The 21,293-nt window shown below is 37.5% G+C and overlaps 3 protein-coding genes across 3 annotated transcripts; 1 reads left to right on the top strand and 2 right to left on the bottom strand.

Annotated features, from left to right (window-relative positions):
- Positions 1–174: 174 nt before the first annotated feature.
- On the bottom strand, positions 175–1,774 carry LOC135626486 (transcription factor MYB61-like). The gene is made up of 3 exons (XM_065131811.1): positions 1,358–1,774; positions 1,150–1,279; positions 175–1,033 (listed from the first exon to the last, which is right to left on the bottom strand). Exons 1-3 carry the CDS (start codon positions 1,488–1,490, stop codon positions 475–477), a joined length of 822 nt encoding a protein of 273 aa, XP_064987883.1. The 5' UTR covers positions 1,491–1,774; the 3' UTR covers positions 175–474.
- Positions 1,775–6,947: 5,173 nt separating this feature from the next.
- LOC135627130 (ubiquitin-ribosomal protein eS31 fusion protein-like) lies at positions 6,948–7,760 on the top strand. Its single transcript, XM_065133104.1, has one exon. The coding sequence runs from the start codon at positions 7,036–7,038 to the stop codon at positions 7,507–7,509; it is 474 nt and encodes a 157-aa protein (XP_064989176.1). The 5' UTR covers positions 6,948–7,035; the 3' UTR covers positions 7,510–7,760.
- A 2,361-nt stretch (positions 7,761–10,121) lies between these two features.
- LOC135628009 (probable protein phosphatase 2C 47) lies at positions 10,122–13,106 on the bottom strand. Its single transcript, XM_065134526.1, has 4 exons — positions 12,942–13,106; positions 11,962–12,153; positions 11,637–11,872; positions 10,122–10,939 (listed from the first exon to the last, which is right to left on the bottom strand). The coding sequence occupies exons 2-4, from the start codon at positions 12,148–12,150 to the stop codon at positions 10,375–10,377; spliced, it is 990 nt and encodes a 329-aa protein (XP_064990598.1). The 5' UTR covers positions 12,151–12,153; positions 12,942–13,106; the 3' UTR covers positions 10,122–10,374.
- Between the last annotated feature and the right edge of the window lie 8,187 nt (positions 13,107–21,293).

Below are 21,293 nucleotides of genomic sequence, written 5' to 3'. Positions count from 1 at the left end.
GAAGGAGCCTTAGGAGGCTTTACCTTTGTGGAAGAATAGAATCCTCTGTCCTCTACCTCTCAATTCTCTTCTTCCTTTTGCTTTTGCTCTAACTTGAACATGTGCAAGGGAATACACACATCAAAAGAGCTATCAAAAGTGGGAAACAAAAGAAAGGTCATGACTTTTGCACACTGCAACAAAAGGTATCAGCATCAGGAGGAGCCCATGCATTAAAGAGACACCCACACCAATGGCCTCTCAAACCACCAGCTACAAATCATGTCTGCAGAGATACAAGCCTTTTGCATCTCTGAGAGTGACTGACATTGAGATAGGAAAAGCAGACCGAAACAGTAAACTAGGAGTAGAAATCTTACTCGATATGTGATGACATACACACACGAGTCACTGTCTCTAAATTTCTTCTTTCTGAGTTGGGATTAGACGATCTAAAGTTGGCCAGAACCCATCTGCATCATCTAGAAATCCTTGTCATGGATGTCTGAAAGCAGAAACTGTTGCTGGTTCTGGTTCTGGTGCCAAGCACCAAGCACCAAACTGTTGGGTTTGGGTTTGGGATGCTGATGGTGTTGGGAAGACGCCTTGAAGGTATTCCGACCATTTGAGGTCTTCTGACTCCCCTTCGAGGTGGAGCTGTGCATCCGTGTCCGGGGCCAACTCTGACCAAGGGAGGATGCCACCGTCGAAGGAGCAGCTGCTCTGTAACTCCACTCCATTAGCTTTGCTCATGCTGCTCCGACTACTATCGATCACTGTGCTGCAATGGGGACTGTCGTCAGGGCGAAAGCTCAACTGTGCGAGGGAGAAGACAGCCATTGGATCGGATAGGCAGGTCGACGCCATTGAATTCTCGGCCACTGCACGGTTGAAGCTCTCCGGGGTCGCAGTTGGCATCTTGAAGTCGCCGAGAGGCTGGTGACTGTTGGGGTCGATGCCTCGCTGCCGGAGCTTCTTCTTGATGCAGGAGTTCCACGAGTTCTTGATCTCGTTGTCGGTCCTACCCGGCAACCGAGCTGCGATCTGCGACCACCTGGAGATGTCGTCGTCGATTAGCTCAGTAGGTCAGCGAGTGCGGGTGACACTTGAGATCTTATCGAGACGATCGAGAGGGGGGTGGGGGGATGGCGGGAGGGAATTCTATTCTACCTGTTTCCCAGCACTGCATGGAGCTCAATGATGAGGCTCTCCTCCTGCTCCGAGAACGTCCCTCGCTTGAGATCAGGCCGTAGGTAGTTTATCCACCTCAACCTGCAGCTCTTCCCACACCTCTGCAGACCTGATGAGCAAGAGAGACAACAATGGCGAGGTCACTGTTCGTGATGCGTTGAGCTCGTGGGTGGCAAAGTTGCAGTACCTGCTTGCTTAGGGACGGAGCTCCAACACCCATGGCCATGTTCTGTTATGTGCTTCACCAGCTTCTCATCTTCCTCGGGAGACCACAGCCCCTTCCTCACCTTCTGCTTGTAGCAGCATGAGTGCCTCCCCATGTCTAAGGAATCGACAGCTCAAGACTGTGGAGGAAAGTGATCCAAGCTGCTAAGGGTAGAGATACAGAGAGAGGTCAGAGTCAAGTGCTGATATGTATCGAACCTGAGATGGTCTCATGCTTGCTGGTTAACTGCAAGGTCAAGGCAGTAGAAGTAGCAAGTTAATATACATGCATTTGGGGAATGACATGCACTCTGAGGTAGCTAAGCATGTTAGAACAAGGACAAGTGGTGCAGTTGGAAAGGTGTGTGATGGCTACATTTGCCCTTGATTAATCACAAAGACTGTCTGCTAAATTAGTGTACCTTTCTTCCATCACACACAAGTTAGAAGATAAGAACTTGTATTCCAATTCCATATGATATTGTGCCAGAGAGGGAAAAAGACTTTGTAAGGCTTCACAATTGGGTAGAAAGAACAAATACTACATCTTCCTTTATTTTGACAATTTCATTGTTCCATGGGGAACTTCTTGGACTAACTGATGTTCTTGGATATAAAGAACATATTTTCCTTTTTTTCCCCCCAAAAAATTAAGGATGAATTATATTGTTCTGCTCCTCTGGACACAGAATTACCTACAACTTATTTCATAGATCCATCATCAGAGCTGAGAGATAATCCTAAGCACATTTTTGCTTTCCTATATATATATATATATATATATATATATATATTTATCATGTGGAAATATAGAGATTGTTTAAGATCAGCAAGTAATTAGCTGATATATAGATGTAGATGCATATTATGTTTCTCGGAAATTAATGAATCTTAGCTTATGTTTCCTTTGAGAGCAGTCATACTGATCCAAAGTTCAACAGTGACATTACTGTCCTTTAACATACATATTAATCAGAAAAGAAGATCATGGATTTCACTTTAAGACAGTTCAATGGGTACTGTTTCATGGTTCTCATAGTGTTGCAACTCGATGACAGATATCCAAGGCCATTGGAAGTCTACTATGTTAAACCAATTCTAACGTTTTAAACGATTAAAAATTATTTTTTTTCAAAGGATAAGCGTTTATCTGAGAAAGTTTTTGTCAATCTCATTAGCTAACACCTTCAAATATTGAAAGTTCAGTTTTTGATAAATATAAATGTGTGTAGTACATCATCTTCATACTAATTTTTAGGACACAAAATTTATTAAATAAGATTTTCAACCATCAATATTTATTAAGTGAATCTAATATATTATCACTATATCAATATACTAAGTTGCTAATTCTAACTAAAATTGATTTAAGGAAAATGGTAATATTTTTAAAAATATTAACCTATACAGTAAATATAAATTGTTCAGGAAAATTGGAGTAAAATATTTTTTTATTTAGTTTTGAATCGTTAGAAAACTAGTTCCCTTTCAAAAGGGTCAATGAATAGTAACGATTTTTTTTTTTCTAAAAGAGCTAAGGAGCTCTTTAGGTTTGTTATAAACAAAATTATTCTTAATAACATATATTGTATAAATAAGAAAATATTATAACACCCCTAAAAAATGAGCAAGATTAAGATTGACGGATCTGATAAGTGTATTAGTATTGATTTCAACTTAAATATTTTAACCGGTAGTTTAGGTAAAACGAAGTTGATGAATTAATTAGTCTATCAAGCTCGGTTCATAACATTTCGTATCAAATGTTATTTGGACATAATTAGGGGGTTTGAGTAGAAACAGATTATTACTATGGAGTTCGAAAAATCGTTCCGACATGAAGTCATTCCTAGACGATGCCTCATATGAATCATATTAGGGTTTGATTTGGACTATACTAGACCTTAACGAGGATGTGAAGCTATTAAGTAATGAAAATTATAGCATTATGATTAGTCTAATATTGAACGAGACTAATATTGACTTATAAAGATCGAATAAGTATATTATTATTAATTTTAATTTAAGTATTTTGACAAGTAATTTATTTCAAATGAAATTAATGGCTTAGATTGCTTCGGGCTTAGGTAGCCTCGATATTTTGTGTTAGAGTCGATTAGAACTTAAATAACGAGTATACTGTAACTATTGATGATAGATTGTATTATTATCTTAAAAATATTAAAATCTACAAAAATGCATATCAATAATATAAAAAATAAATCACCTGAATGATAGATAATCCAAGATTTGCATGGTGTCTTAGCTATTTAATTTGAGTTCCCCCATCAATTGCTACAATTGAACTATTCCAAGGATTTAGCTAAGTCCATGCGAAAGAAATGGTAACTTAATTGCATGACATTTGATGACAATTTTATGGTTGGTGCCACATTAAATTCATTTGATTGATGGAAGACATCTCTTCCATTAATGCAGTGTCTATTAGCATTTTGTATCCTTGCTGTTTCCAGCCAATATTATGGACCCTTCCATCCATTAATCAGGAAAAGTTTTTTTTTCTTTTGCATATATAACCCGACATGGGAAAATTAGCTCCAAATCTTCTTGCATATATAAATTAGTACAAAGACATGAAATGTAACTAATAGTCTCCTTTCATACTAAAATTTGAGATCACTTAAAATTGTACATACATATATTTCATCCAAAATCCATGTATGTTTTGAATTTATATATACACACACGTAGAAATTCTATCGGAAATGCGAAGAGAAAAATCATGTGATTGTTAATTTTTTGATTAAATAATTAATTAATTATTTTTTTGATAAAATCATCATCAAAGTTCTTTAATTCTTTGCCTTGTATCCGAAGGCAATTCCCGACAAAGATCCAACCATGTATTATCATGCACATGTCTTTCTTCCTCGAATACCTATGGGCATGAGATTTGATAGGCTCAAAATTAATAGAAGATGGAGATGTGTAGGGCACCTGTTGGGGGGGGGGGGGGGGAGGGTTCGACAGTAACTCCATGCCCCACAAATGGACCACTTCCTCCTATGTATGCCTCTCTTCAGGTCCCTACTCAACACTTATCTTGTCAAGGTTTGATGAAATGGGTTGGTTGTGAGTAACCTAAAGCATGATAAAAGGAAGCTTTTCCCATGCAAATTGCCTTTGTCTTTAGGACATATAATAAACAACCCACTCTTGCACTAGCCAATGTGTCATAAATAAATATTATGTTGAGGACATTCATTTTTTCAAAGGCTAATCATCTTAGTTACTTACAAGATGGGAATAATAATGTTGTAAATTATATTCAACCAATTACTCCAAAGATATATATATATATATATATATATATATATATATATGAAAATTCTTTCCTTTTTCTTCCAAAGGAATCTTTCGTTTTTTAGATGACTTGTGAACAAAGCTACATAACACAATCAAGCATTATGTGGTCGTTTAACCACTGTTAATAAACCTTCCTATAAGCTTAACTCCCAGAGAAAAAAAAAGTAAAGTTGTTTCGCTTTTGATCCATGAAAAGAATGTCAGAGAGAGACACGAGTGATGGCAATCCACCCTTGCAACGTGAGAAAGAAGAAAAGCTTACGAGTGTTGTTACATCTCTTCTCACCAATCACACTCTTCTCTTCCTCAGTGGAAAAATGATGTGCATCTTTCGTCACAGCTTGCATCATCATCTTAGAGCTTGCAAAACCATCAAACGCCATGGCTCAAAGATATCATTCTTCTTCCCTACATGATTGTTACAGACATGTAGTGGAGTCTGATTAATTGCCCATCTTAAAGGCTTTGGGTGGAAAAGGCAGATGAGACTAATGATGCTTTAGATCATGGTGATGGAGACTAAATGTGTGCCAAAGAAAAAAGGGCATCGATACAGTTCAGATATGGCCTAATTCATGTCATCATCTTATGTCCACGACAAATATGAAGAAATAAATTGAGAGGGATATCTTAAAAGAAGGAAAGAGGAGGGAGATATGAAGCAAACAGAAGAAACACAAAGAGCTAAGAAAGGGATGGAAACTGACATGGCTGCCATGAAGAACAAACTATCGTTTGCTAATAATATTCTCAGACAAGTTATGTCTACATATCTGAGCAAATCTCATGCTGCAATCTGGGTTGTTCTTATGTCAACTCTCCTAGTCATAGTCTTTTAATCAGCTCCATAAAATGGGATCAGATAGAACTTATTATCTCTTTCTACAAGATCACTGCATCAATACCCTACACAAAGCCAACATCTTTATTGAAATGAGAGACTTGACATTGAAGTAAGGTCTTTTCGAGGCTTGATTCATAGCGTTGGCAGGGGAAGTGGCGTTCATGGTCTTGTCACTCGAGAATACTTGTGGGCTATCACCCCCATTAGCCAATACCAGTTAAAGAACCTAACAATGTGCTTCATGGAATCCCCCATTCACATTCCTTTGCCTCCTATTCATATTTTTTTTGTGCAACATAAAGCTATAGTCTCTTAGCTTCATCATTCCTATCTTCTGTGACAAACAAGCCATTGGAGGACATAGAGTGATTCCTCTTCTTCTTCTTCCGTGGACAGCAGCAGCCACCCTGCTCTCTGCTCTACATTTTATATCTCTCAGCCAAGGAGAAACATCCTCTCTTCTACATGAGAGCTCTGCTAAAGAAAGATAGACATCTAAACAAACCACTAAGTTTGTTTCTCCTTTTAAGTCTATACTATCAAAACATAGCATAAGAATTTTGGATCAATGATTCAAACATTATCTCATTAACTCGGACCATGAGAAATGGAAGATTATTAGTCAGAAAGAGCCACCACTTAGATGAGTCTCATACGGATGATGCTAGCATTTGTCATGACACTCTGGTTTCATCCTACATTTGTCAAATACCATGCCTTTTCCATTTTCTTTCATTCTATCCCCTTTTTTTGGTGATAATACTGAACACAAAGTTTCCTTCCTCATCCACTTCTAATGAATTGTGTCCAGTGTAGATTCTGTTGGCACTCAAACTTCTGCTCTGTTCTCTTCAACACCTTCTTAGGGACCAACCATCCCACTGGCCACCGATCAGACCACTTTTTAGGAGCACACTTGAGGAGGACGCGAAGCTTCTTCAAAGTCTTTCAGAGACATTCTTTGTGAAGGTTTACATGGAGGGAGCTGCAATTGGCACGAAACTTTGACTCGTTTAAGACGGTCAAGTTTAAGACCCCAATCATATGTAAGAGCTGATTGAATCCACTTCTTACATGCAGTATCAATCTAACTATTTGTTTGCTAAACATCCTTACGATTAAATTGGTGTGATCCATGCTCTCATGTTCTCCCAAATGCCTTCAGAGAAGACTCACCTACTGACCTATGAAGACAGAGACGAAGACTGGATGATAACTGGAGATGATCCGTGGGAGTGAGAAAGCCTATCAGTTTGTCTGATTAATAACATCAGTTTCTTTTCTTTCCTCCAACTCAAAATAATTACTTGCCTGCATCTACGGTCAGGATCGACTTGATCACTATAATACGGTGCCCCGCGAATCAGCACACCGAGAACAACATGTATAAGGGCTCTCCTTCACGGAGGAGGCCCAAGCCCTAACCCTTCTCTGCGCGTCTGCGTCGGAGGCCGAACTCCAACGCTAGCAGCCGCTGCGGTGGCGGAAAGATGCAGATCTTCGTGAAGACCCTCACCGGGAAGACGATTACCCTCGAGGTGGAGTCATCGGACACCATCGACAACGTCAAGGCCAAGATCCAGGACAAGGAAGGGATTCCTCAGGACCAGCAGCGGCTCATCTTCGCCGGGAAGCAGCTCGAGGACGGCCGCACCCTCGCCGACTACAACATCCAGAAGGAGTCCACCCTCCACCTCGTCCTCCGCCTGCGCGGCGGCGCCAAGAAGCGCAAGAAGAAGACCTACACCAAGCCCAAGAAGATCAAGCACAAGAAGAAGAAGGTGAAGCTCGCCGTGCTCCAGTTCTACAAGGTCGACGACGCCACCGGCAAGGTCACCAGGCTCCGGAAGGAGTGCCCCAACGCGGAGTGCGGCGCCGGTACCTTCATGGCCAACCACTTCGACCGCCATTATTGCGGTAAATGCGGCCTCACATACGTCTACCAGAAGGCGCAAGGTGAGTGAGCCGCTGCTCTTCCGCATCAAAAAACATCTTTTTATCTACTTTTAGTCTTTTTTCTGAATGATTTTGTCGAAATGTCTGACGTCAAAATAATCAGGACTGACCTGATTCCAAGATGTCATCTTTAGATTGTTCCTGCGAAATGGATGGATGTATGATGACAAATCGGTAATCTTCTGTTACCGTTTGAGATGTTTCAGTTTTGTGTTCATTACTTTTTTGCTTGGTAATAATAGGTGGTTTAAGTTCTTCAGATGGCAATACATTCTTGTTCTTCTTGTTTAGCAGATTGGATGGTAATGCGGTTTGTTCCATAATTTAGTGCTTTATTTTGCTATTGATTTAGTTGATTCAAGAGGAATTAATGTAACAAATTTTAGTTTTTTTTTTTATTCTTTTTTTGTGTTGGGTTTTTGCTCTTGTCATGGACATGCTATTTTATGCTTGAAATGCACTTGTTGTTATTGAATAAGGTCAATTGCTTGATCTTTTTGGCTATGATTGCCAATGTGAAACATTTTGAATCATTGTACGAGTACTATTCCATGTCTAATTTTCACCTATGTAGAGCCTTCTGTGATTGACAAAAAAAAAATTACATGATCATTGGGTCCTTGACATGTATGGTTTCAAATATTTATGATTTAGGATGCTATGACACCAAGTAGTTGCAGTCATTTTACTCTTCATCATGACTCAAACTCATGATCCCTTAATTGTGCACATTGATCCTAAATCATTAGCATGTCTTCTTGAATCATGATTTAGGCTTCAGGGACAGAACGATGCACCTGCTTCAGTTATATATCTTTTAATTCTAATTGCATTTTATAGAAAGGAAACAAGTAGGTTGGGTACATCAAAATTCAGCTATTTATCCCTTTCATGTCCTCTCTCTGCCATTTCCTTGTTCTCATTTGCTCAATTCGTGGATTGTGGCTGAAGTGACCTTAAGATCATGTATCGTTTCTTGCACAAGTTATGCATGATAGATTGCACTTCATCAACGGGTTGACCCACCAAATTATTCAAGATTATGTAGCTTTCCAGTTTTCTTGAGAGAACCCTTTTGTGGTATTTTTGTGGTTGATAAACCTTTTTGACTTTGTTCTACAAGGCCATGGTATGCTACATACTTAATGGGCCAAGATAATTTCTAAATCCCATTTCTTGATTAAATTATTAGTTCTAAATCAATTAGGAGTCTATTTCATATGAATTGGAACTCTTATATCAAATCATATTCTGCTTCTAATCCGATGAGGACAATTATGCATTTGATTCCCATCTCTAATCGAACTCCATGCCTCACCCAATTAGAAAAATCATCCTCTCTAATTCCCTACTTTAGAACTCTATTAATTAGTTCTAAATCAAAATTCAATAATAAAATCCCCAAAATATCCTAGCCCTAATTCTGGGTATAGCATGTTAATTCTCCCTATCTTCACAGTTATACGAGCTATTTTTATCAGAGTACTGTGATCTCTCTAAACTGGATTGACACCAATTTCTTTAAAATTTTTGTAATTTTCAATCAATATTTGGAGATCTCATCTCTCGTCTGCTATAATTACATAATTCCCGGCTATGATGTCTCCCTATAACAACATAATCCAACCATAAACTCTAAGCGCATGCTTCCTCCTCGTATTGAACTCTCCAAATTAGATTTTTTTTGGGGTCACTTATGGAAAGAAAAACACCCTAGAAAATTTGGGGTAACATATTGAAAAAAGATCTTAATAATGGGTTTTTATCATATGATGTCCCATATTTGGTTTTTATTAGATGGATATTTTTTTCTAGGTTTTGATCAAAATATTTTTATTTGATTTGTAAAAAAATAATGATTGTCCTTTCATTATTAAGTTTGACTCAATTTTTAATGATTGAATTGGATTTTTTGAGATGAACAGGATCAATTCAATTAAATTTTAATTATTTAATTTGATTGAATTAAGTTATATATTATTCTTCAAATTATCTCTGCTCTTGCTGCCTCGCCTACTACCTCCTCGTCTTTCTTTCACTCTTAACTGTACCTCCATCTTCGTTCACTGATCCTTTCATCTATCTCTCTCATCATCTTCTTTTTTTTCTTCTACTCCTTCCTCTTTTTCTTCTCTTTCTACTCCTCACAATTTACTTAGAAAAATTATTATACTCAAGTTCCATGAGAATATATTAAAAAAATATATTAATTTTTTATATTAATTTATTTTGATTTTATAATAAATTTAAAAATCTTACATTATCTTTTAAAAAAACGTTCAAGTGAAAATTAAATATGAGAGTGTCATATGATAAAAGTATATATATATATATATATATATTGAAAACTCACTTGCTAATTTAGAGATCGGTGGGATCCTACCTTAACCAATTTTACGGGATTAAAGGAACAATTTGACCGTAACGCAGTTGCGTTAATGTGCCAAAATGAGATGGAATAAAGCTGAAACAATATACATAGCGAGTGAATGTTCGAGGTACGGGGACATGAGCAGAAGGAAACAAAGTAATTTGATACTTGGAAGCGACTAATGTAGAAGATATATTTGAAGAAATAATGATTTGCCAACCAGGAAAACTTTTATTTGACAATGACGGATGACAAAGCGGTTCTTTTACGTAGCAAAAAGAAGTAATTAATGTACAGCATCATCATCATCCTGATACACCATGCCACCTTCAATATTACTTACAGACAACCGCTCTTCCCCCCTTCTTCCCATAAGAACAATGCATGAAACACCATGCCACAAAAACTGCTTGTCTCCTCTCTCTACCCAGCCGAAGTTAAGAATTAATGGAGGTTTCTTTATCATAGTTTTTAGTTATCTTCAACAATCCTTGCTCAAAACTCAATTATAGCCATCTTTATCCAACCAGCTCTTCAGGTTGCACAGAGCATCCACCGATAAGCTTTTCCGACTTCCGAATCTGAGGGTGGGTGAAGAATTACGAGATTCATCAGAGAAGCAGACCACGATGACTGTGAGGTTGTCGAATGTCTCGAGCCTCAGCGCCTCCAGCACGAGCTCTCTAGCACATTGCTCGGGGTTGTCGTGCCGCCCGAGCCCCCTGCGCACGATGCCAACAGCATGCTGGCTCGACATCACATCCCATATCCCGTCACAAGCAATGATTAAGAATTCGTCGTCCTCAGTAAGCATGACTCGCTTGAACTCAGGTTCTGCAATCAGAGGCGACAGCGAGTCTCGAGATGTTTTGATGTCCCAATCTCCCAAGGCACGGGTGACTGATAGCACCCCGTTGAGATAACCATCATCAATGTAGCCTCCGGAAGCCTCAACCCTAAGGCGTTCCGCAGCATAGATGGGTCGGTGATCCTGTGACATTTCCACTGCTTCACCTTTCCTACATAGGACAGCTCGGCAATCCCCAGCATTGGCAACCACAAGATGCCTGTACAAATTCGACAAAACGGATCAACACAAGTCATGTAAAAAGGAATAAAACTACAGTGACAACTAACTAGGAGTTGTAGGAGGATTCCATCAAAGACCCATTTATAATTGCATAATTAATTGGTGATCCAGAACTCTTGGGAAGCACAAATTATACAACTCCTTCGGTAAGCACCGCTAATACCAAAGATCTGAGACCCAAGTGTGTCTTTTATCTTCAACTGAGCACCCGATTAGAAATTAACAGAAACAAAAAGAATATCTCCTAAGCAAACAATAATGAGACCATAAATCTGAGATCTAAGGTGGTCTTCCATGATTCCATAAGAACTCTTGAATGAAGATCCAACAAAGTAAAACAACAACCAATGTTATCATAAATCTATGATCCGGGGCAATTTCATTTGATGACTACATGCTTCCCAGACAGACACCAAGTGCTGTGAGTTCTCCGTGTTTCGGTAAGAACTGTTACATGAAGGTCCAACAAAGCAAGAGAACAACCAAAATCGACAAGCAGTGTTATCATAGATCTACGACCAAGGGCAATTTCATTTGATGATTACAAACCTCGATGATTCAGTAAGAACTCTTAAATGAAGATCCAACAGAACAAGATAACAACCAACCAAAATCGACAAGCAATGTTGTCATGAATCTATGATCCAAGGCAATTTCATTTGATGATTACATACCTCCCAAACACAAGTGCTGTGAGTGCCGTAGTCCCGGAAGAGCTGCTAATAGTGGAATCATCACCCAAGGCAAGATCAGCAGCAAGGTATGACATCTTCACAGAGTCCTCAACTGAGTTCAAGAAATCTCTGTTGGGTTCAAATGCCTGTGGGAACTCTGCATCTTCAAATAAAAACCTTATGGCATGCCTTTTGAAGAAAGCTGCTGCATCCGGACCTCCATGGCCATCGAAAACCTGTGAACCAATGTCGGAAATCCTGGTTATCAAATCAGCTTCGCACAACAGACAGAATTAATTTACCATGTCATATACTAGTTAATTACCCCGTAGAAAGCGCTCGGTGTCGGGCACCTAAGCATGGAGCCCAAGTGCGTTGAAAGATCATCGATGCGGATGTGTTCATCTTCCATATATCTCCTAGGGCCAATGTCAGCAAAGCTACCAGAACGAATGCTAGGAACAAAATGAAGTTGTTCCACAGCCCCACTTGGAATTGCTTCTGATGATCTCATGTCCTGAATCAAATTTGAGAAAAAATAAAAATCAACATCCAATTTCAGAAAATTCCATTCAAGCAACATACAAGCAAAGACTAGATCTACAAAGGATCTTATCACAAAAGGGCCAAAATCCCAATCTAACTGCCCAGAGATAACACAATATTCATTATTAGGCAACCAATCAAATCAATTACGCAACACTTCAACTTTGTCTATAAATACTTCTAAGTGAGATTTTAGCAAACCCACACAGTATCAGTAATTGCAGTATCCATCTGAAAAGCAGATTATATCATATCAAAATTTTACTTTTACTTAACCAAACAATTCCTAGTTGCATCTATTATCTGTTTGTTCAAAACCACCAGACCAGCTTCGTGTCAATTTTAAAGTAAATTAGGAGTCCTAAAAACAAAATGAATAATAGTTCATGGCAGAACTTGAGAAAGGGAAAACCACATATACTTCCATGATACAACCATCATCGTCAATTGTTCAAAACGGTGAATTTTCAGCCCAAAATCAACCAATCAACCTCTTAAATCACCAAGAACTGCATCCTACAAGAACCTGCATAATTTCCAAGAAATGGCCATGATAGCCATAATATCTAATTCATCTTGAGCCAAAAGAAACAACAAAGGCCCAATTATTGCTTCTCTGTCAATTATAAAAGGGAATCCAAATCACACAAGAAACTGAAAGAACACGACTGATTCGTAAATCACGCAAGAAATTGAAGGGATCTAACTCAGTAACAAAACAAAGGGAAAAAAATCGCGCAAGAAAGTAAAGGAACATACTTAATCCTACAAATCACGCAAGAAATTACAGGGATCCCAAGAACAGCGCAACAATTTAGGGATTTGCCAAGGCTTTCCCCTCTCTCTCTCTCTCTCTCTCTCTCTCTCTCTCTCAAGATTGAACTTTTGGTGTGGCTTCAGGAATTTCTCTGGGCAAAACTAAGAGCGAAGCCTCGCTCCGAAGCAGTATTAATAGGAGAAGTCGAGGGGACACCGGCGGCACCCGGTTGGGCGGGAGCCGCCACGGGCACGTGTGGGTCGCCAGCTCCGTCGCCCGCACGCGAGCGTGTGGCGCGCGTGCGAAAACGTGGCCGTAGTTTCACCGGACGCCCGCATCTACTTAAAATGACTGAAACGCCCTTACATTGCGCACGTGAGTGCTTTAAGAGTAGTGCCAATGGGGACACGGTCGACGAGTCGTCGAATCGAAGCCGCACGATGAAGGGGAATCACGGTCGGATCTGTTCCGAGGGTTGCCGACATCTTCCGGAAGGAGATATCGACCGTTGGATCGAGGAGTATCTCATTGTAATCTGACAAGGGGTAATTGGGAATTGAGTGTTCGGAGCGAGGTTAAGTCGATCCGAGGACTGCGGCTCGGATTCTTGGATCCTTTAGTTGACGAAACTACCATTGGATATGGCGGCCACATACCAATCCACTGAGGGGTAATCTGGGAACAAAAGATTACAGCGGGAGATAAGGATCGACCCATTTGCGGGGCTACAGGCTCAGATTCTCTTATCCACTTTGACGAAAATACCCTTGAGTGAGCGTTTATAAGAGAGGTGAGGACCGATCCGGTTGACCAACTTGGGTAGTAGTTGCTTCATACGCCAATGCAACGAAGCATTTATGTCCTCAACATCATGAAATATTTTCAGACAAAATAAAATTTATTCTATTTATCAAAATTTATCCCACAGTTATTTGTGATCATCTCATTGCAGAGACAAGTAAAGGGGGAGCAGTGTGATGTACAACAAGATTCCATGCTAAATATTTATTTATTATTTTTTAAAATTAAGATCCTATATAATTTTGCTTTATGTAGGTGGTATCAAATTGGTCCTTGCGGTATAAACAAATTTAATGATAAATTGGGATTCGATATATGAAATCCAATGACTAATTGGAGTCATAAGAGTTCATTACAATAATGTTTGGGGCCTATAAAATTTAGTCTAATGAGTAGGATAATAATTTGGCATCACCTAAGTATCCATAATAATCAATATACTATCTGAAAAGAATTATTTCTCACCAGTTTGAGGCTTATAAAAGGAAGATATCTCGAGGTATATGATCTCACCTTTGGAACTCATACCAAACTAAACTCTCTGAGCTCCTTGCTACCTCGATAATCATCCAAAAAAACTCGTCGAGTATCTTAACATTTTTTTTTTTTGTAGGATCTTGTTTTTCTCAATGTATCCTTTTTAACTTGGAAGAAATATGTACTCAAATAGATGAGAAGAGAAGAAACAACTAGTTTATACATTATCAAGAGACATCTAATTTCTAAATATTCATGATAGCTTTTAATAAGTGGGACAAGTCAATTCAACTTCATAGTATTGGATTAATAAGTGGGACAGGTCTACCATTTGTGACAATAACACATTGATAGTTTGATATAAAAAAAAGTATTTATTTAATCATGAAATTATAAAATAAGTTATTTTAATAAAAATTATATAAACCATAAAACTAATTGAAACAACATGTTATTGAAAACATTTGCAAATTTTGAAGTTTCTTTTTTTTTTTTCTTTTTTTGGTGGGAAGCAAAAGTGTATATTCCATAGCTTGTTAAGAGAGAAGCGTCACTGTCATGCAAGATGGACTATGTTCTTGACTTTGCCACAAAATAAATAAATAAAAATTTTCATATGGAAAGAATAATTTAAATTTTCACCATATAAGAAAAATAAGAGGACGAATCTACATGTGACCTATCTGGATTAATTAATAAGGATAGCTCTTCATCTCTAAATGTGACATGCTGACCCTTCCATTCTACCAAGAACCAACTCATAATCACAACAACAATAATTATTAGATAGAGAGGGAGGAAACTTCGTTGATAACAATGTGACAAACGAAGTACTTATTTGGGTGCAAAAGACCTATATATTTAATAGTTGTATATAAATATATTGTCTTTTAACATTTTCTCATAGAGATACGACGAATGGATTTTGGATAATGTTTGGACTTAAACGATCTAGAATGGGTTATATATCCTAATGAGTTCACACAACCAAAATAATATTATGGGGTTTGAATTTCCTTTCTAAGAAAAACTAATGAAGTTAGACTTGAGTCTGATTACAAAGATTGATACATTTTTCATAACCCATAAATAAGTGAATTCTCAAATAAATATCAAGCAAAATGAGGTAAATTCAAAGATCTAATGTTAGGAATCTCTAACCAATCTGATTGCCCTTTCTCATTCAGTTTCATGTCATAAGATCATTTGTCAACCACACTTAATAGGGATCCCTAAAATTTAAGATATTTTCATTAGTTTCAATATATGATATTATGTATCTTATGTAAAGAACCTACAAATTTCTTCATTTTCAAATTAAATTCATATATAACATTGAGCTTATTTTACACAAACTATAGCCATTCATTTGGTTTTGATTAGATCGATTCTCACTCTTTCTAAAATTCACCCAACACAAAAGTACCCAAATTGCAACTACTGTCTTCGTGTATAGCAAAACCATCTATTCCTTTAGATTTCAGATAGAACAGCATATATCTTGCTAAGTCACCCAATTAAATATTTGACTTGACTTTGGAAAGATTGCACAAAAACATGTAAATGTGGAAAAGATTAATTAACTTTCAACTGATGCAACATATGATAACCATTGAAAGGGACTTAAAAGGTGTTCATGCATGCAACACAAGCTACACTTTCACCAGATTCAACATACAATAAAAACAATTGAAAGGGGCCTAAAAGAAGCTATTCTTGCATGGAACACAAGCTAACTTGTTCTCTTAGGGTATAATAAATTACTTCAAGTGGAAGGTGGGACATCTTCCATCTGTGTCTTGTGACAGCTATCTAATGATATGAAAAGAGTATCAGATGATCAACATATAAATTCATGATAGTTCATGTATCCTAATTGTACATCTATCTTTTTTGTCAGATATAGATGACATTTCATATCCTGCAAGGATAAACAATGACATTAAAGCTTCACATAAATAGATATATCAGTCACCTCCTTTAGTAATAATATAGAAAGCCTTACCTTATGTCTTCCAATTTATAGCACAAGTTTTAGAAGCAATGCTATATTTCATGTGTGTGTGTTTATATATATATATATACATGAAATTTTTAGAAATACTCAAATATTAATGAAGAATTTAAATTAAGATTCAAACAACAAAGTCTTGCTTTCCACAGCACACCATCACTCTGGTTGGTTGAATTGCCACAGAAATCTTAATCATGTCAAAGGTTGCATCATCTTTATGATGATCCCGTTTTTTGTATGTGAGAAAAGAAAACACCATACTTAACAAGAATATCATCATATGTGCCTGTGCATAATAATAAATGGAGGAGATGCAGTGTGTTAGATGAACTTGTCCATTTGGATAGGCTTTAAGCAAGTTGTAGGACTAGAGGTAGTAGGTGCAGGTAATGGAACTACCGAATTGATGTCTACGTTCCGATCATGATTTCTGCAAAGGTAATGTTCCAAAGAATTAAATTGTTCTTTGTGCATCAGCATCATCATCCAAAGTTCCTGATGACTTGAACCACTGGTGTTTTATGTGTCTTGAGTCTTGCGTGGTCTGTAATCAGCTTTGTTGATAAAATAATTGATCTATAAAGATGTGGATCAAAAACTTAGATTTAGAATATTTTTTTATTCATCTCTATCCTACTGCTGATGCAGCATTCTTGGATGCTCTATTTCCATATTTGTCTCTTTCTTAGCCTCTCAGGAAGGGAGGATTATTTATCTTCACTTTCTTTCATCCTATGCCTTCCTAATCCAAGTCCACTTACTTTAAAGCAGGCATTGATGTCATGCTTTTCACAGCTAAAGCATGTGAAGCTTTGCCTACTTTGAATCTACTAATTATATTATCTGTGGTTTGGGTATCCGTGGAACAAATGTTTTAATAGGAAGGGAACATTTAAGAACTGAGAGACCATTATTCACCCCATTCCATTTTATCTGAGTTTGGTCTTTGATGTCATTTTAAAGAAAACAAAAGGAAACGAGGGCAACAAAAACAAGAATGAAATGAAATTAATTCCATCCAGCTTACTGTTTGATAGCCAGATTTAAGAATCAAATCTCATCCTCAATCACTTATATTTTTGTTTGTCACGTAAAAAAGTTCCACTTGTGTAGAATATCTCATATATTTTAGAATCTGAATGCTTATTGTTTAGCTTCTCGTGCAAAGAATTATAAATCTAATCCGATCGGGAGATTTAACCGGATATATAATCTATTTTATGCTCTAGTGAGCATAACCTTGAATGTATTAGAAATTTAAATTAGAATGTATTTTAGGGAATAAAGTAAAATAAAATAAAATTAGAACAGCCATCACAACATCGGAAGCATAGGCATCTTTTCAAGTCGGCCTCTTGCAGAGCATCAATCTGGATTGAGCTTTGAATGACTCTTTCTTACTTACTACTGCTAGGGAAAGAGACACTGTTGATGCTTTCAATACCTAAAAGACTCATTGCTGGTGTTGGAAATGGTTGAAGAATAAGATATGTAACTATTTGGATGATGCTTCCAAAGATGGGTGATGACCTGAAAACATGGTTTGCAAGTTGGAAGTGAACAGATCATTTTGTCCACTTGCTCTGTCATTTTCACCTAAAGAAGAATTGACCACACCAGATTCTTTCATTTCAAACTGTAGCTAACTGGTCTCTCTCTTTTGTCCTCTTCTTCCTCTTTTCTCTTTGAATGTTCACTTCTTTTGCTTGTTGTGTATGTATCACTTGCATGATGTCTCCCTTTCTTTCCTTCTATGCAGGTTGTACCCATCCATGAATGGTTCTCTACACAAAGGTTTCCTGTGCCAATTGCATCCTATCCATGCCGGAGAAGAGTTTTATTCTTAGGAATATATATATATATATATATATATATATATATATATATATATATATATATATATCGTTAGATAATCGATCATAAATCAAATGATTGACAGACAGATTGTACTTATCTATTGTATCTTTATTACATTAATCATCCTAATTTATGAGTATGATTGGATGACAATCAAATTCTTCTCAATCTGTATAAATTTTTAGTATCATTCATCAAAGAATATTACACATCCTACTCACAATATCATAGCCTTCTTGCTTAAGCAAGTATAAACTATTCTCTCCAACACCAACGCCTCCTCCTTCTCCCACCACAGGCCACCGCAGACCACGTAGGCGGCCACTTCTCCTTCCACTGCAGGCGGCCTCCCGATTGCCTCTTCTCCCACCGCAGACAGCCACTCTTCTTATCTGACTCACAGCCCAACTCGCGTTTATCCTCGTTGGAAGCCGCGTCTTCCACACAGGACAGGTTGTCCTCCTCCGCTCCTGCCCTTACACCGTCACATACCAACTTTGGTCCTTCACTGTAGCCTGCCTATCTACTCTAATGACACCTTTTTTGTACCTGACTTTACAGAAATTTATTTTAACTTTACACCAAAGACTGAACATGAATTTTACACCAAAAAAAAAACCATCAGTCCTATCGTCAAATATATGATAATTTAATTTATCTTAGGTTTGATTACTACTCAAATTAACACAAACAACAATAAAATATTAACAATATTTTTACGAGGGACTTCGACAAATGTCTTACACAGTTTTAATTCAAGGGTACTTTTATTTAGTTTGATTATTCGTTTTGAACCTAACCAAATCAATTTTAATTTAAGAGATATCAATTCGATTGAGTTTACTATTCTAAATCTTTAACTGATTCAGATTAATCAAATTATTAATGATATGGACTTAATTTTGTAAATTTTATCATATTACCCGGTTGAATCAAGAATCTGATTCCATTCAATTGAATTAAATAGATTCATTAAATATATATATTTTTAAATTACTTAAATTATAAATTGATTAACTAAACCGGATTAGTTGGTTTCAAATCGATTTGATTAGGTAGCTTTCAATTAATTTATATTTGGAGTACCTTACTTTAATCGAATCGAACTAAAAAAATAATAATTTGGTAAGCAATTGATGGATCAGTTGTACATTAAAGATCTATAGTCACTATAAAATCTATTTACATCTATTAATCTTTTTCTTTTTTAAAAGAAGTACATTACTCTTTATCAAATATAAAGATAAATATATAGTTCACTAAAGAGGATGTCATCTAATTAACTTTACTTAAATGAGTCACTCAAATTATATGATGATAAATTTACTATAGACTTCACATAATATCGATAAATACTTGGTTCTCTAACTTATTTATCTCTTGCTCATCTAGATATTTCATTTATAGCTAACAAAATATTATAATTCATATATTGGTCTTGTACTAATTGATCTGCAGTAAAATATCATATAACACTTTAAAGGATACTTAATCATGATCTTCTCATTCAAAAATAATCATCATTTTCTCATCTTCTCTATGTTAATTGGAACTCTAATAAAGAAAAACTAGTTGGATACTCTATCACTAAATAAAGAAAAACTAGTTCGACACTCTATCACTAAAGTATGTCATTAGTATCATTATTATAAAACTTAATTTGATCACTAACTTGCTTGACATTGTTAGGATCAAGAGCACTAAGAGGAGGGGGGGGGGGGTTAATTAGTGCAGCGAAAAATTTTCGTCGGTTCAAAAAGACTTCGTACGAAAACCATTTTGGAAAAATCTTTAACTTGAGAGCAAACGGAAGTATAGTTGATGTAAAGCAACGGAGGCAATTTGTAGTTAAGATAAAGAGCAAAATGTAAATACAAACCGAGATTTAGAGTGGTTCGATCAATCTTGACCTACATCCACTTTTGGCTTCCTCCTCCGACGAGGTCGTCGACGTCCACTAGAGGCCTTCATTCAATAGGCGAAGGCCAACCACTCTTTTACAGTTTTCCTCCTTTTGATGGGCTTAGGAGACAACCCTTATAAGTTTTCATTCATCTCTTGAATGAAGACTTAGAAAGAAAAGAGGGAGAGGAACTCTAGCCTTTTACAATACTTTTAAGCTCTCAAATACTCAGAATAAAAGCAAGTTTTCAGTGCCCTTTCATGTAGGAAAGGGTGGGGTTTATATAGGTCCCAATTAGTTTGAAATTGGAGCTCAAAAGTGTTCATTCTCGGATTTCCAGAGTCTTGGCGGTACCACCGCCATAATTGGGTGGTATACCGCCTGTCATCTATCACTAAGCGATACTACCGCTCAGTCTGGGCGGTACTACCGCCTGACATTGCTCGGAGACCGAGCTTAGGCAGTACCACCGCCTGACAAGGGCGGTACCATCGCTGGCAGTAATAACTGCCGGCAGTGCCACCGTCTGACAGGGGCGGTACTATCGCTCAGAACTCTTGGGAGACCGAGTCTCCTAGGTAGTGCCACCGCCGGCCAGGAATTCTAGGTCCGAATGGGCTGATCCATTCGGCCCAATTTGGGTCTACCAAGGGCACAATTGGCCCCAGATTAAGTTAATGATATCACCTCACAATCCTAACTTAATCTACATATTAACTACGACAATTAAAACATCAATACTGCATATCATGTTCCGGTGCATCAATCGCTTCTTTCGGCGAACATCCGACGAACCCTTGACGATTATCTGGCGGACTCCCAGCAAACTCCTGGACTTGCGACGATCCTCTTAGCGAATTCCGACGAGCTTTTTGGCAAGCTCCTGGACTTCTTGGATTGTTCCCTCAAAACCTCCGATGATCGTTCGGACTTTTGACGAACTCTCGAACCCTCAACGTGATCTTGGTCTTGACTCCGGCTTAACACTTGCTGCATGTCTTACTACCATCGTAATTAATCCTGCACACTTATCTCAACATACGGATTAGATAACCAAATGACAATTGACTTCATCATCAAAATCCGAGATTCAACAATCTCCTCCTTTTTGATGATGACAATCAATTGATGACAGAGTTAACCTTAACCCCCCCTCTCTATATGCCATACTTGAGATAAGTCATTCTTGAATTCAAAGCCTTTGAATTCAAGAGACATATTGATAAGTTAAGTTCATTTAAATATATCAATACCCCCATCATGATTCCTCTTATCTTTGTGGAAATGATGTCAAAGGCTTGA

Source organism: Musa acuminata, chromosome BXJ2-11, assembly GCF_036884655.1.
Source record: "Musa acuminata AAA Group cultivar baxijiao chromosome BXJ2-11, Cavendish_Baxijiao_AAA, whole genome shotgun sequence".
NCBI classification, from domain to species: Eukaryota; Viridiplantae; Streptophyta; class Magnoliopsida; order Zingiberales; family Musaceae; genus Musa; species Musa acuminata.
The sequence above is the reverse complement of the archived record's forward strand: the minus strand, read 5'-3'. Positions and strand labels throughout refer to the sequence as shown.